The following is a 16170-nucleotide window of genomic DNA, read 5'->3' as shown; positions in this document are numbered from 1 at the left end:
AGGGCATTTGGGGAAATAAGGAAAATCAAGAGAGAGAAGGGTGAGGGGTATTTCGGGTGATTCGCTGAAACTACAGTATTTTAAGTAATTGCAGATAGTTTTAGACCCCTGTTTTTTTTTAGAAGGAGAGGAAGAAGGAGAAGACGAATCCATGGCTAATCAGGCAGCAAAGAAGCGAAAGGAGGAGAACCTTCGCCATATTCGTCTCCTTCAACGTCTTATTCTTGCTTCCAATGTGAGTATCTCTCTCTGCCACCTACTCTTTGCTTCTAATATTTACTCTTTTTGTCATAACCTTCTATAGATCTGTGTTTCCATTTTTGCCATCTCTCTATCTCTCTTTGTGCCTGTCTCATTATGTTACAATGCGATTTTCCCGCACCTTGATTGCGAAAGCTGAGGTATTTAATCGATATTTATTGTTCGATTCTCTCTCTCTCTCTCTCTCTCTCTCTCTCTCTCTCTCTCTCTTATGGGTCACTTTTTTCTTCTAGTGCTTTGAATCATGAAGAGATCCATCAAACAAGTTTTCGAAAAATTCCCACTAAATTCCTGTACAATGTTTCATATAAATTTTTATTATTTCATCTATGGAAGGGGAATTAGATGAATTAGTAATGAAATTTTTCTTGAAACATAGGTACACAAGTGGTAGGGATTTTTCAGCTGAAAATTATGTGCCCGCTGGTTAACACGTTTGTGTGAGGGATCTGTCTTTAAAAATTAAGAAATTATTCCTTATAAGAGTACGCTGAAGCATAACAAAATCAACATTTACAGAATATTAAGTTCAAATCTATTTATTAGCTTTTTGACCAGGTTATTCATGTATTTGCCAGCATGCCGACTGCAGTGTTGTTTTGAATAGGGAACTTTATTTAATTTTAAGTTGCAATTTCTTAATTTTATCCGTGTTATACTTAAGTCATGCTGTTAGCATTATTGACATTAGAAGATATGAGAGATATGTGGTGATTTGGAGGTGGTGTGATCACAATAAGTAATTTCTCTTCAAATTCTAGAGTGTTTCTATGTTTACTTTTAATAGCCTTCTTGGATGATTTGCTATTTCTAAAGAATCTACTTATTGTCAATGGGCAAGAACCAAGCAATGTCAAGAATCTCTGAAGAAAGCTTCACATTTGAGTTTTAAAATCAGAATACATGTACATATAGATATGTATGGCCCTATGTTCTGGAATGTTGGTAATTGGTTACGTAAGAATTTGTTATAGGTTCCATCGTTACAGTTCGGTTCACTTGTTGAGATCCATTGGCATACGGATGTGCCTTGGTCACTGTTCACCTCAAAATCTTTTCTACACTTATCTCAACTTTCTTATTGAGCTTCAAATTTATTAACATGGTGTGATGATCACAATATCGATATGGAGATATTAAATTCCTCAATGAAACAAGCATGCCCATTGAATCTTTAGGCTTCATTTGCAGGGTGTCTATATCCTCGTAAGGGCCATCATTTTCTATTCATCATTTACATGGAAGCACTGGATTGGTTTGTTGGTCACCTCTGGGGCCTACAAATTTACCTATGATCAAATTGCTGGGATGGCAAAGCCTGCATACGATGACAATGGTGAACTTATTGATGGGGGCTTTGACATGAAAGGTGGTGGACTTTGCAGGTAATTCTTTCTCTTCCTATTACAATACCCTCAAAGGAGCCTCTAATAGATGTGAATGTTACTTTTGGTTTTGGCAGTTATTTACATGATGTGTTGTACATCACAATATTTGTGCAGTTGACATCCATCATTTCAGATAAATTTTGGTTGGTGTACCTGGTGGTATGATTTCTTTGACCTTCCTAAACTGTGCCCAAAACAATGTTGGCTTCAATGTTGATATGAACTTTTCCTCTGTCTGTTATGTTCATGGCTCTTATGTTGTTTTTTAGTGAGAGAGGTTGCATATGGGGTTTTTCTGATCCAGATGTTTGGGAAGTGGGTAGGCCACTGGGTTAGTCTGTGTGGGTGGTATGAGGAACAAATGAAGTGGACGTGGAGATGGAGGTCGTGAGGTGTTAGTAGGAGGCTTTGTGTTTTCGATAAATTCTTGTTAGATTAGGTTTACGAAGATTATTATTATTAGAATGGGGGTATGCATTATTGGGGTTGTTGTAGGGGCGTGTGATGTGTGGGATATCTGCAACCTGATGGGTGTATAATGTGGGTGGGGGATATGGAGGCTTAAAAATCCCTAAAACACCCCAACAACCCTAAACTCTTGTGATCTCATCGAACTCCCCTACTATCCATTCGAAGGTGGTTTTTTCATTTGAGCTGCTTGTGTGGCTGTTGCAGGAGGGTTTGTGCTCGTTTTGGACTGATCCAAACTTGTTCAACAGGAGTAATTAACTTCTGAAAGCAATAAATTGCTTTCATCTAACTGATAATCATCGAAACTATGCTTGAGTTTAGAAGATTTAACAAGATGCACTAACTGGCCCAAAGCTTGGTATCCTGGTAGGTATTTCTTTATATGAATCCAATTAGAGAAGGTTGGAAAAAAGAGGGGTTTCAGCAAGCACAACAGAATTACCCGGAAACATGAATCTACAGGACTCTAGAAGTAACCAGGTCTTAATCTCTGAGACAAGTAGAAGTAACCAGGTCGATCCAAAATGGAGAGGCCTCCGGAGCAAGGGAAGCACCTTTGGTGGCAGGGGATAATGGTCTTTACTTGTTGACGACAAGGGGGGTGAGATCGTGGTCCATGGGGCTGGGGCCTACGAGCACAACAAAATGCTATTGCCTGATCTATTGTAATTCCTTTGTGATGTCCTGGTGGGGAGCCCATTTATGTAGCCCTTGATTGACTTGTAGCATGAGAGGAATGATGGGGCTAAAGAAAGTTATGGTTGTTCATTGTTGATGAGCTTGTGTGGTTGTGTTGTCTTAACAATTTTTCCCTGTGTCTCTTGAGTCCTAGCAAGAGAAGTCCCAAGCTCCATCGTTCTTCATATTCCATTACCTTGTGTAGTGGGCCAGCCTTGTTTAAAGAGATACCATCTCTTATTTCATAAAAAACACTACAGTTACAAACATAGTATTCTTTAGATTCCACTTTTTGATAACACAATTCACAAATTCTTTCTTCTAGAGGTATTCGTGCATATCTTCCTACCTTAGTCACACTGATGTGATGAAGTTTGCAGCTGCCCTTCACACTGTGCAGGGCATAGGATGGATGTATACCCATATAAGATGGTCTGATGATAAATCCAGCCTCTGATGTGTGTAAAAACTAGTCTTATAGGGGCCATCTTTGTACCGAGTGATATTTTTGGGGCTGATCCATGTTATCTTGTTTTCCAAGTAGTAACATCAGTTGGATGACTCTATGCTTTTCCACCTTGGTCATGTTTAGATGGGGACAATCCAAACTATATTGGAACAGGGGTAGTGCATTTATGCATATGCCAGGCGACTCGAACCATTGTTGCCTTTTAGTGTACCAATAATGAATGACTCCATGTTCAGCAAGTTGTCTTGATGACATAATGGCCATTGAGTACATTCTTTTATGGAGCTCCCAAAGCCGTTCGATACAGATCATTGATCAGAGTAATGTCTCGATGATTATTGGGGCTATCTCTGCCTGAATTATTTCAGGGGTACTGATGCTTTGCTCCTTATCATGTTGGCACTCATTGAAACAAAGGTTTCTCTAAATCTTTCCAGTTATTTTCCTTGTTAGGACTCAGTCCCCAAGTTTTTACTCCATAAATTGGTATCACAAGTGTATCAAATTGCTACAATTCAGTTCATGGCTCTTGGAACTGTAAATGTGCACATTGTCTTTCGAGGGCACCAAGGCCTACATATCCACAAGAAAGTCAGGCACAAGCAGCCTCCCGTGAGGAGAACCTAGGCCCTGTAAATGTTACTGCTAGGACCTACATATCCACAAGAAAGTCAGGCACAAGCAGCCTCCTGTAAGAACCTAGGCTCTGTAAATGTTACTGCTAGGTATGTATGTGTAGGAGCGTGTATATGTGACCTTTTCCTCTCCCAAGAAGAATTCTGGTTCTGATCTTGTTACGCATGCTTGGGTGTTGTTAAACACCATCACATTAGTTTTATCACTGCTTATTGACAAACCTTTGTCCATTTAAAATACTTTTAAGATGTTTAATTATCTTTTTAGGTCCTCTGGCTAGTCGGAAATCAGCACAGTACCATGAGCATATAGTAATATTTGTATCACTGTCGGCGCTAGGCATGCTCCTGAACCCTTGAATCTCTCTATGAAATGTGATACCTCATCTATATAGAGGCCGAAGAGAGTGGGTGATAGTGGGCATGCTTGTTTTACTTTGGTTGTGCTAGCCACAGCCTTTGACAAACCATTGGGAGACCGCACTTTACCTGACGCGGATGCATTCAGTGAATAGATTCCCCATTGCATACAAAGGGCTTCTAGCTGTTGCATAAGCCGAGCACGCATCAGTGTCAGGCTTTTCTGAAATTGACAAAGCTGCAAAAAATCCTCTTATTATGTTCTCTGCCCTCCTCGATAAGGGCAAAGAGGGTCAATATGTGATCCAAAGTTGTGAAACCCCTTACGCAAGCTTGCCAGAGAAAAAATGATTTATTAACGTCTTTGAAGAGGTCAAAATGGTCGGTGAAACTGAATGAGACATTACGACTTACAACGTTGTCTTATCTTTTAGAACAACTAACCAATATATATATATATATATATATAGCTAAATTAGTTGAACTGTCTAAGGGTTTATGGTTTCTTGTTGTGTTTTAGGATTGGTGTGTTTTATTTTACTTGTGTTTTAGGGTTTTTTGTTGCATCTTAGGGTTTCTCTTCCTATATTTTAGGGTTTTGCTCATGTTCATTTCTTGGGTTTTTTTCTAGTTTTGTTTTAGTGTTTCTTTTTCTTGCATTTTGGATTCCTTCTCTTCTTTCTCTAATGCTCAAGTAACCATCTGTCTCTCTCTCTCAATGATCACTCACTCGATCATTGAGAAGTACCACCTGACCCATGACAAGTCTTGAGTTGATGAATGGATGGACATTTAATGGAGAGAGAGAGGGTACAAAGAAAAAAAGCTTTATCAACATCTTTTAAGAGGCCAAAATGGCTTATAAGACCAAACAAGTGATTACATCTGTAGCATATTTTTATGTAGAAATATGGATACATCAGTATTTATGCGAAGTGGTTAATTTGAATCCATCTTGGATTCAGCCAAGGGATATGAGGAATCTTTATACGATTATAATCTTTATCCATGTATATACAATTGTAATCTTTATGCTTTGAACTTGTCTAAGTATGCTTGGTGTGCATCTAACATTCCGCAGATTCCGATTTTTGCCTTCTACAAGCTTTGGCAACTGGTCTTATATCCCTTTATATTTCAAGGATCCTCTTCGGTAATCATTTCTTTTGGGTCTTTTATGGCGTAACTAATTTATATTATGCATTGAGGCTTTCAAGTGTGAATCTTTAAGAGTAGGTTTTGATTGTATGATTGTTGTTTTCTTGTTAGGAGGAGTCCGAAGATGAAAAGACCAAGCGAAAAAGAGAAAAGATGGAGAGAAAAGCCAGCCGGGTGAAATTTTCGAGGACAAGGAATCGTTAGCTGTATATATAGGCTGATACTTTTTGTTTTTGTATAACAAGCACTATTCAAATGCGAAACTGTTTAAAGTGCCACCATTTTATTGTTCGGGGGGAAGTCATATTCAAGTAATGCTAAAGTGTTCCTTAATATGCCAATTTGGAGGAATTAGAAGAGGCTCGCATATTGCAAGAGAAATTACATCTGTGCGTATGTATGTACATGAGGTGGGGTATTGAGAAAAGGACATTGTTGTCAAATGTAATTGATCAAATAATGCTATGGAAGCTCAAACCTTGGGGTATTATTATAATGGCCTATACTTGATTGATTAAATGACCAACTGAAAATTACGAATGTATCTTGTCCTTGATTTTAGTAAAACAAAGAACCTTAATATGCATGCAACAAGTTTAAATATTTACAGAGCATGTACCATGTACAGAAACATGAAACATTACCAGTTTAGAACTATGCAGTAAGTGTAATAGGATACAAACATTCCGTTGTCTGATGGAACGAACAATGAGGTAATGGTTAGTTGTGGTTTTTGAATGGAAATGTTTGGCAGATAATGAAGGTTGTGCCATGGAACAAACAAGAAGGAATGTCATATAACTCAGGATCCTACAACAATTTGTTCACAACTTGGATTCTTAAGAATGGTTAGAATAGCTGTGGTGGTATTACAAATATTCTTATAACATTTCATGGAATTCTTATAGTTCGACCAGTTGTTTGGATGGATTGGACTTGGAAATTTATTTATACTCAAGCCCATCCAAACATTTAAGATAGATGTCGAAAGTTCTATGATATGATTTGAGAGTCTATTGAGCAAGTGAAAACTTGTGTATATGATCTAAGTACCTTCCAAAAATAGTATTAATGAATCACACTATTTTCGTTGTGTTCACGTATATTTGAAACCTTGATGGATTAACATTTTACCAAAGTTATAGCAAATTTAGTTGGAAAGATGTTGTCTATTGTAGGTAGAAACATCCATCACACTACATATTTGAGTGCATAAATGGTTGTGGATTATGCAAAGGAACTAGAACATAAATTTGTAATTATAAAACTAGATTTGAAGAGGCATACGACAATTGAAGTTGGTATGTTGTTGCCCAACTTATGTATCATATGGGTTATGATGAAAGGATGGGGCACCTCCCTTTCACCTTGGGGTTGGGTTTAGTGTTGTATATTATTCTACATGGTAGATTGACTATGATGATAGCTTTGACATGGTCACTATGATAAGGATGCTATTCAACCCATGATTGTTTGGCATTAGTACTGTCCGGGTTATTTTTGTGATACATAATTTAATTGAATGTAGAGAGATACCATTGGAAGATGATTGACTCATGGTCTTAAAAACTCTAGTTGATAATATAAATAAAGTAATGGAGGTATGAACTTTCACTTAGTATCAACTTTCAACATTGATATGCATGTTTATGCTTATTTGATTGATTGAAGGACATCTTGTGATCATGGATGGCATGAACAAATACTAAAACAAGATAATATTTTTTTGTCACCAACTAGGTTACCTTGTAGCTGGTGTTGATGTCTCACCATTATCCTAGATACATTTGTACATTAGAATTCTTAGATGTGTTTGTTTGCTAACTCAAATTGGTATAAAAAATGATTTCCATGATTTTTCTTCCACTATGGCCAAAGAAACCATTTATTCAATTGGCTTGCTCACTAAAGTATATATTACGGGAAAATGCATAGGCATGAATTCAGTTTCATGGAGTCATATATGCACCACAAAGTGCTTTGGGGAGGGTAACCATACACATGGTTGAAGATCATTGATGAGTTTATAGTTGCCACATTATTTGTTTGGAATAATCTTCAAGATGCTTAGAATATGATATTGTACTTCAACACTTAGTGCTCTCATGACGACGAAGTTTGAGACTGGTCAAGTGACAACAACAGAGCTTGGGAAATTCTCTATCTCCTTAGGATGGAAAAGAAAGTTCGTAATGTGAATTCAATAAGATGGTGAATCTTGGTTTGATAGTTATGCAAAATTTTATTTTAATGGCACAAAGGCATATAATTACCTTCAGAATTCCACATACTAGGATCCACATATGTTCTTGTTTGTCAACTTTCCCAAATGGACCCTTCAAGAAGTTCTCCATCCGATTGATTTTTTGTGTAGAAGTGTGTGCGCCAAGAACACACACATATGTATGTGTGTGCACAATTATATATATATATATATATAGAGAGAGAGAGAGAGAGAGAGAGAGAGAGAGAGAGAGAGAGATTTGTGGCCATGTATAAAACAAAGTCTACGAGTTTGTCGTATAATGTAAAGTATGGTTTCGTACCTATCACATTGGTGATGACATATATGTGGCCACATATTATGTATAAATGAATCATTTTTGGCATATGCAAATTTGACTCATTTGGGAAATTCCACATGGGAAATATGCTCGTGCGTTTATATCTAATCACTTACACAAAACTAAAAAAGGTATAACCATTTAAGGCTAGGTACTCAAACCATTTGTATGCGTCATCCATTATCACACTAGATCTAGCGACTTAAAACTTTACCTTTACTCAGCCCCCAAAGTCAATTCATCAATACATGATGCATCTAATGATGTAGTCGACATGATAGCAGAGGAATACATGACGATGGTTGTGATGTACTTGTCAATGCTTATATATATACTACAAAACATATAAAAAACATGTTTCTTGTCAAATTCTTTGGTGATGGGGATGTCAATATACAAAGTCTTCCCTCTAAAATATATATTTTCTTCCTCTCTCTCTCTCTCTCTCTTAATAATCCATGTCTTAATATCTATGTAAACTACATGCATACGTAATGTAAGACCAAATAAATTTAAAAAGAAATGATATTTAGTCAGTCAACTAGCTAAATTTAGTGAGCAAGATAACTTATGCACTTGAAAGCATATCCATACTAACACTATCACAAAAAGAGCCCACTAACACTAAACATATTTGGCCAATCAAGTAACTAATTTACTTAGCTAGATAACTTATGCACTCTAGGGGATATCAATACAATCAAGTAACTAATTTACTTAGCTAGATAACTTATCCACTCTAGGGGATATCGACTGCTTTAAAAGACAAGAGATCATTAGCACTATTAGATATGAGATTTTGTTGCTTGTAATATTATGTGGACCCTAGACAATTTATTTACTTAAAGAAGAAATGAGATTTTTCAACTTTTAAGTTTGAACATAGGAATCAATTGCGTAAACCATCTATTACAAAATGACAACGCAATGCTGACATGTTATAAAACACACTTTCAATATTTCAGCATCAATGATATCATCTTTGGTCACAATGATCCTTGCTCTCTTAAGCTCTACCGGGGTCCATGGTCTTTGACGCAATTCACCTTCACTCTCTAGCATTGCACATACGTAAGCAAATTTCCAAATGCCACAATTATTCGAATGCTACAGTGAACCGAACCATTTAAATTAAGATTGAAATTAGGGACTCTTATTTATAAAGAATGTATAGTGGCCATATTAAATTCATAAACCAAAAAGAACTTTGACAAAAAAAAGAACAATTATCCTAAACATGAAGGTGTTATAAAACATAAATACATCAAAATATTGCCTCTTAAAAAGAACCGGGACCTCCAAAAATGAAAGAGCTTTATACATTATAAAATTACATATACTTACATTCCTTCTCTCTCTCTTTCTCTCATGACCACCTTAGAGTTAATATCCTCACAAAAGGCACATGAGTGACATGAAAAGAGGACCTTCACATGGAGGAAGCTTTCCAAGTCTCAATTTAGGCTCTCCCTACCAAATTGTGGACTAGGTTTACACTTGTTTATGTTGTTTCAATTGCCATGACTAATTGTCTCCACCAATCTTCAATTTCTACTAGGGTGTTTGAACATAATGTACCATTTGTCACTTCCTGCATTATGAATGCCATAGATTCTCAAGTTAAAATATAAAAAAATCATTTGTGTGCAAATTTGCATGAAAAATTGGAATTATATTCTTTACATACCTTTGTTCTCACAATTATCTTGATATTAAGGTTTGAGGAACTTGAAGAAGGCATGGGTGGGGCACAAACAAATTCAAGTCCCTTACTTTTGATGGAACTTATAATATTCAACATAACATCATTGATATCTTTTATGTTTTTATTGAGGCTCATTGCCAGATGAAATGTAGATGGCGGCCCATATGAATGGCATGTTACTAAATATCTAGCTCCATTAGGTAATGGAAAACCCTGTGTTAAATCTAATTGGGGATCTGGATTTTTAACTAAAGGAGGTTGGTTGCGTGCCATATTGCTAATGTGATCATTTACTCCATTTGACCTAATAGCTATTGTATCCTTCAGTTGTTGTTCAAGTTCTTCAATTCGATGCTTTAGTTGCTTAATATATCGAACTGAATGTTGGAGAATTGTCACCTTATCTCTCTGTTCCAATAGACAACAATAGTTCTTTAAAATTTAAGCATAGTGTATGTAGGAAATGTATTAAGTTTAAGTTCATCTCTAATTATTAAAGACACACAATCTATACATACATATTTTGACCACAAGGCTCTCATTGAGACACACCATAGTCTTCATTTGATTCATAAATGAATTTCGTTTGCAATCATGTTGATGTGGTCATATTTTTAGGATAAATGGTGTAAGTTTGCTACATGTTGAGATTTTCTTATTTGTTTCATGATGCGAAAAAGAGTGATAATGATTCATTCCCGTGACATGGATTATGCATCAAACATACCTAATTGCTTATGCACGAAGTTCAAGAAAGTAAAAAGGATATAGTACATCATTATATACAAAAGTAAGGCATTGATAGATATTGTACTAAATGGACATCTTAAATGACTTCTCATAACCAAGCTTTATCTATAATATATATATACTTAGTGGGCCACTAGTCAACTAAGATTAGGCATTGTAGGGAAGGGACTCTTATACTAACCTTGAATGGAGGCAATGTACTAAATGGGCCCCTCAATGCTTTGTCTACGTGCATTAGTGTATTAAACATTAAATAACAATATACATTTATATATTCATTAGTTTGAATCAAGAAGATTAGGTAACAAATAACAATACCTTAGTGATGCTTGGCACAAGTGCCTTGAGAGCATTGAAGTTCTCCTTTTGTCGCTGCCTTCGTTTTCGCTCACTTATCACATGTTGTGTAGAGCCTTCGTTTGAAAACTGTATTCTTGTGCTACTTTCCATCCTAGCAATTCTGTTAACTGGAAGAAGTCGAGAGGTTGAATGTGTGGAGGCACTTGACATGTTCGCATCCATATTTGAGTTTATGGGCTCTAATGATTTGAGATTTGGGAGCCAATAGCGAAGACACCTTGTTAGAAGAGATGGGCATAACTCAGAAGGACTACGTTTCCTTTCAATACTGCTATGAAGTGGGGTCCAAGGCTTGAATACACTATTGGGAGAACTTATGGAGTGAGAGCTACTCCAAGAAGTCATTGGACTTATAGGAGAACTATTTTGAAGATGTGATGAGCTTATTGGGCATGATGACAAAGGGCTTGAGAAATGTGTATCGAGGGTACCCTCAGTAGAACTAACGTGATGTGGAGCATCATTATGAAAATGTTGTTGATTAACATTAGGCAATGTGGGAAGGTCATGGGTTTCTTCCAAGTTGGGTGCAAAATTGACTAGAGATTGTAAATGATCGATGGAGAATTGGTCATCATGATTTAATCGAGTTGGCAACATGGCATTGTTAATGTACAAGCAATGGTCATTAGTGTCTTCAAGCATATTCGCAATCGAGATGTTGTTGGAGTTATGATGGTGAGGAGAATTATAACTAGCAAAGGTAGTGTTAGGGTGATTAAATGGAGTTTCAAGGGTGTCCATTAGGCCAAATAATGTTGTGTTTGCCGATGTATTTGTGTCGAGGCCAAACAAATTTGTGTCGAAATCAACCATAGGAATCGAGTTAGTTGTGCTCTTTATCATATTATCCCCACATATTGGTTCATTCAGGAACGTGAGTACTTGGGCCAAGAAGGCATGTACCCCTTGCAACATCTACAAAAACCATTACAACGAGCACATTTAATGAGCATTACAATGTGAAAGATGAACTTCTTCCTTGTGTAGCTTCCCTATAGTGTTCCAACATCTCATGATTCTAATAAAGGAGAGATATATTATATACATAAGTTGGGTAATGGTATTTGTCAACTCTCAACCCATACTCAAGGTTGTCCAACTATGGTTGCCTACAATGGGTTGTGTCATATGGGCATGCTAATTATAGTCATATGGGTCTCGCCTCCATTGGACCACTTACAGTCAATCAACCTCAGCCATTTTTCTACAACTATCATTAGTGACATTGTGGTTTCCAGAACTAACATTACGGCAGAGTATCCATGGCTAGGTATATTGGGGCAAGGGGTGTTATATCTAGGCTTAGGAGTTGGCAACGGCTTGGTTCAAGCCTAAACTGAGCCATTAAACTATTTTTAAACGGTTTGGCGGCTCAACTCAGCTCGATTCAAGCTTGAGCTTCGTAAACCAGTTTGAGCTCGGTTTGGCAAGGCTCAAGCCGAGCAGAACTGGGTTGGGCCAAACCGGATAAGGCTAAACGATTTGTCCAAACCGGTTTAGGCTTAAATAGTTAGGCCAAATCAGTTAAGTTGTGACCAAATTGGTTATGCCGAAACCCAACCGTTGCCGATTCCTACAAAATCCTAAAGGCTTAAATAGTTTGGTCAAATTAATTAAGCCTTAACCGGTTTGGTTTGGACAAGGCCAAACTAGTTAAGCCGAAACCGAACCGTTGTCGATTCCTACAAAATCCTAAAGAGGCTTTTACCTGGGGAAGGTGGACATGATTGAAGTACACATATACATATACATATACATATACATATACATATACATATACATGTACATATACATATACATATACATATACATATACTCATTTAGGAAAGGATTGAGAGAGAAAGCACACTAACATACCAATTGTGTGGTGCCAAGCTCCATAACTTCTGCACCTTCATGGAGGGGTATCCATAGCAATGTCTGACATGACAACATAAGACCAATAAGAGACTAAATTCACTCCCAATTTTTGAAGAGCATCAGTCAGTCAATCAATGTGTGCAGAAATTGAACTAAATTCTGTTCATTCATAATTTTCTTATTACCTGGATGGAAGCATCCTGAATTGCAATTGTTTTTCATTTCCCCCATTGAATCAGCAGCACCCAATTCAACAAGCAATTAGAGACAAAATGTTAGTTCAAAAAAGAACACACATTAGGCTTAATTAGAACTAATTATGGGGTTAATCATTACTTTCGATTTGCATTGTTCATAAGGGGAATTAGGATTGGTTAGCACAAATCATGGGTATAACTTGATTAAGCAATAATCACCTTGAAGATTTGATGAGTTGGGCCTATGATGCTCTGCACGTAAGAGAATTGTGGGTGCCTGGATTCCATTGCAAGTCCAGCTAATCTACAAGAATCAGTTTCAAAATTACAACTCAGCTATTGTGACATCTGATTGGTTAGTAATGGATTGAAAACTCTAATTAAGTGGGCGCTTTGTCCGATTAAGTGGCTAGTTCTTAATTAGTGAGTCTTAATTAGTTCTACTTTACCCCATTTCAGATGATGGAATGAAATGTTGTGTTTTGTATCTTTGTAGCAGGAACTTGATTTTAGTTGCTTCTGTGTTGTCTTGAATCAATGCATTTACATCACCACCACTATATATAATCCTGAAGCGAAAACAAAAAGAAGAAGATTAAAACTTCTATATTGATTCATTGAATGGATTTCGAGTCTATGATGAGAGCAGAAGAGATCCGTTAAGGAAGTTATTATGATGAAATGGCTAAAATATTTATGGATTGAATAAGGAATTTCAATTGAATCGTGGACTAATGATTACTGACGCAATTGAGTGGAATCGGTGACCTGGCTGAGTACATGTCAATGAATGTGTTTATTGGGAGGTGTTAAATCCGAATTGTATTTGCGCAGGTAATGAATGTGTTAATGGGCAGATGATGAATCATGTGTTAATGGGCGCCTAATGATTCCTGTTCTTTTTGGGTACTTAATGAATGTGTTTAGTGGGTAGCTGTTGAATGTATTTAGTGGGCAATTAATTAACATGTCAATCAAGTCAATTAGTGTCCTGTGAGTTCAATTAATGGATTGGTATGTATGCTTAGTGTGTTAATCAGATTGGAGGATGATCCATTAGCTTCATCAATGACTTAATTGCTCAAATTCAATGGATTAAGTAGCGAAATTACCCGCGAGGCTGCAGGGATGATGATGAGCTAGGATTAGGGGTAGGGGAAGGTTTCCAAATGCAGTAGTAGGAGCAATGACAGAGCTGGATCAATTGCTGGGCAAGTTTGGAGAAAGGATTAAGAAGATTGGAGGAAGGATTAATAGGATCGATGATGGGATGATTGAGATGTGAAGGATGAATGTTATAGGGCTCCACATAATGTAATAGATCATGAGGAGGGGGCCCATGAATTGGATTATGGAAGTAATTATAGTCATTGGGATTGTAGGAGCTGACACGGTGGTGTGAAGTGTGGTCCATGCCAGATTATGGAAAGTGTGCAATTAAGAGAGGATTAGTGGAGAATGAATGGAAATTAAGAGAGGGTTAAGGGGGGTGATTAAGAGAGGATGGACTAATCAATGGCTATCCATGTTTAAGTTTGGGGGGTGGGGGGGGAGGGAGGGGGATGATGGGAGTGTGTAATTGAGAGAGGATTGGGAGTGGATGGAAAGCGAGAATTGGGAGTGGATTGAAAGCGAGAATTGAGCGCGGATCGAAAGCGAGAATTGAGCGCGGATCAAGCGAGAATTGGGAGTGGATCGAAAGCAAGAATTGAGCGTGGATCAAGGGGGGGGGGGGATTAAGAGAATTAAGAGAATTAAGAGAGGATTAAGAGATGATTAAGGGGTGATTAAGAGAGTTAAAGGTTATGTGTGCAAGTTTGTGTGTGTGAGAGAGAGAGAGAGAGAGAGTTAAGGGATAAATGAGTTGTGATGAGATTTAATGAATTATAGCTTATATATATGAGGGGTGTGAGACTTGAGTGTGGGGGTATGGTGAGGTCATTGATTATCTCCTTTTTTCTCAAGTACATATTAGTAGAAAAAGACCATATCAAAAGCGCTCTCTCTCTCTCTCTCTCTCTCTCTCTCTCTCTCTCTCTCTTCATTTACATGACATCCTTGGACCTCACAAGAATGTGTCTTTGAATGACTTTTTTTGGCTGATAGCCCTTTTCCATCACATACATACATATACATATACATATACATATACTCTTATACTGTATACATACATATACTCTTATACATATACATATACATATACATACACATACACATACACATACACATACACATACACATACACATACACATACACCTATACTCTTATACATATACATATATACATGTCCCTTGCGGTAAACTCAATGTGTAGCCAAATTCATGAGGATAGTAGCATGGGGACAGAGGTGCGCACATACGGTTTTGGTTTTTTTTTACTGCGAGACATGTGCTCGTTTCCATCCACTTCTTCCTTTACACGGTCAAAATCTCAACCCCGTTTTTTCCCAATTGACCGATCCATACTTTGCCCCCCCCCCCCCCCCCCCCCCCCTTTTGAGTTTCTCATGGTTTCCATGTATTTGTGTCAACAAGGTCAACGAAAACCTGGGCTTGCTTGTTTTAAGAGAACATTGATGGTATTCTCTTTATGTTTAGATAAAGCGCAATATCTATGTGAATGTTGCTTGATAATACATGTTTCTTGGGATTTTGCATATGAGTGTTAACTTGGTTGTCATGCCCTTTATTCTAGTCTTTTGATCCATGATGATTAGATTTCTTGGTCATAAGTGTCGCCAACAGATAAAGCATAGTGACACCGCAATTCTTTTATAAGTTTTGAAGTTGATTGGAAATGGAAACTCTAAGGGCGATAATCAAATCCTAACTTTATTGTATGTTGCAACTTGCAACTTGTCTCATTTTGTGTAGAGTAAATTGAGACATGAAATATAGCATTTACCTTGTACTAAAATGACCAATATTCCTCGTTAAGCATAGTTGTGGCCTTCAATTCACGCTCTTATATTTGAAGCACCCTATGCCTAAAAATGAGAATAAAGATAAACATATACAAAATGAACGTTTAAAAAAGCATGCAAGAGAATACCTATGTTACATATTACATATTATACCCACGAATTCCATGAATTTAAACTTTTTATAATTAATGAGCAAGAGAAACATCAACTAGCTTTGGCACTCTTGAAAGGTTCAAGAGCTTGAACTTACTACTAAACTTAATATCTTTGAAGTGTGTGAACATACAAATGATAGGTATTCATGTATTTTGCACTTCAACAATGGCGTTGTAATATTTGTTTTGGCCTTAAATGTATGTTTGTTAAGGCAAAATACGGGAAAACAGT

The 16170-nt window shown here is 37.0% G+C and overlaps 2 protein-coding genes across 4 annotated transcripts; one reads left to right on the top strand and one right to left on the bottom strand.

The window, feature by feature from the left end:
- Nucleotides 1-94: 94 nt before the first annotated feature.
- Nucleotides 95-6027, top strand: LOC147865957 (uncharacterized). 2 transcript variants are annotated; one of them, XM_087316294.1, is made up of 5 exons: nucleotides 95-235; nucleotides 1453-1646; nucleotides 1724-1808; nucleotides 5344-5415; nucleotides 5535-6027. In XM_087316294.1, exons 1-5 carry the CDS (start codon nucleotides 152-154, stop codon nucleotides 5622-5624), a joined length of 525 nt encoding a protein of 174 aa, XP_087172420.1. In that variant the 5' UTR covers nucleotides 95-151; the 3' UTR covers nucleotides 5625-6027. The 2 variants fall into 2 exon arrangements, with proteins under 2 accessions (XP_087172420.1, XP_087172419.1); XM_087316293.1 differs by having other exon boundaries at nucleotides 96-235; nucleotides 5532-6027.
- Nucleotides 6028-9281: 3254 nt separating this feature from the next.
- On the bottom strand, nucleotides 9282-14545 carry LOC147865956 (uncharacterized). Of its 2 annotated transcripts, none has more exons than XM_087316288.1 (8): nucleotides 13972-14545; nucleotides 13309-13428; nucleotides 13079-13163; nucleotides 12848-12862; nucleotides 12660-12722; nucleotides 10758-11717; nucleotides 9672-10097; nucleotides 9282-9575 (listed from the first exon to the last, which is right to left on the bottom strand). In XM_087316288.1, exons 1-8 carry the CDS (start codon nucleotides 14271-14273, stop codon nucleotides 9486-9488), a joined length of 2061 nt encoding a protein of 686 aa, XP_087172414.1. In that variant the 5' UTR covers nucleotides 14274-14545; the 3' UTR covers nucleotides 9282-9485. The 2 variants fall into 2 exon arrangements, with proteins under 2 accessions (XP_087172414.1, XP_087172415.1); XM_087316289.1 differs by lacking the exon at nucleotides 13972-14545 and adding an exon at nucleotides 13628-13656.
- Between the last annotated feature and the right edge of the window lie 1625 nt (nucleotides 14546-16170).

The sequence above is a fragment of the Azolla caroliniana genome, unplaced genomic scaffold (genome assembly GCF_043228905.1).
Source record: "Azolla caroliniana isolate FFs.n. ecotype wild unplaced genomic scaffold, voAzoCaro1.0.p SCAF_3, whole genome shotgun sequence".
Classification (NCBI taxonomy): Eukaryota; Viridiplantae; Streptophyta; class Polypodiopsida; order Salviniales; family Salviniaceae; genus Azolla; species Azolla caroliniana.
Note: the sequence above shows the minus strand (reverse complement) of the source record. Positions and strands in the feature narration are given on the sequence as shown.

Excerpts from the sequence above, each read along its gene's own strand:
- LOC147865957 (XM_087316293.1), top strand. The coding sequence starts at position 152 with ATGGCTAATCAGGCAGCAAAGAAGCGAAAGGAGGAGAACCTTCGCCAT. Across the intron at positions 1,647-1,723 it reads AAAGGTGGTGGACTTTGCAG|TTATTTACATGATGTGTTGT; the intron begins GTAATTCTTTCT and ends TGGTTTTGGCAG. Across the intron at positions 5,416-5,531 it reads TATTTCAAGGATCCTCTTCG|GAGGAGTCCGAAGATGAAAA; the intron begins GTAATCATTTCT and ends TTTTCTTGTTAG.
- LOC147865956 (XM_087316288.1), bottom strand. The coding sequence starts at position 14,273 with ATGGACCACACTTCACACCACCGTGTCAGCTCCTACAATCCCAATGAC. Across the intron at positions 13,429-13,971 it reads TCATCCCTGCAGCCTCGCGG|GATTATATATAGTGGTGGTG; the intron begins GTAATTTCGCTA and ends TTTTCGCTTCAG. Across the intron at positions 13,164-13,308 it reads ATTCCATCATCTGAAATGGG|ATTAGCTGGACTTGCAATGG; the intron begins GTAAAGTAGAAC and ends TGATTCTTGTAG.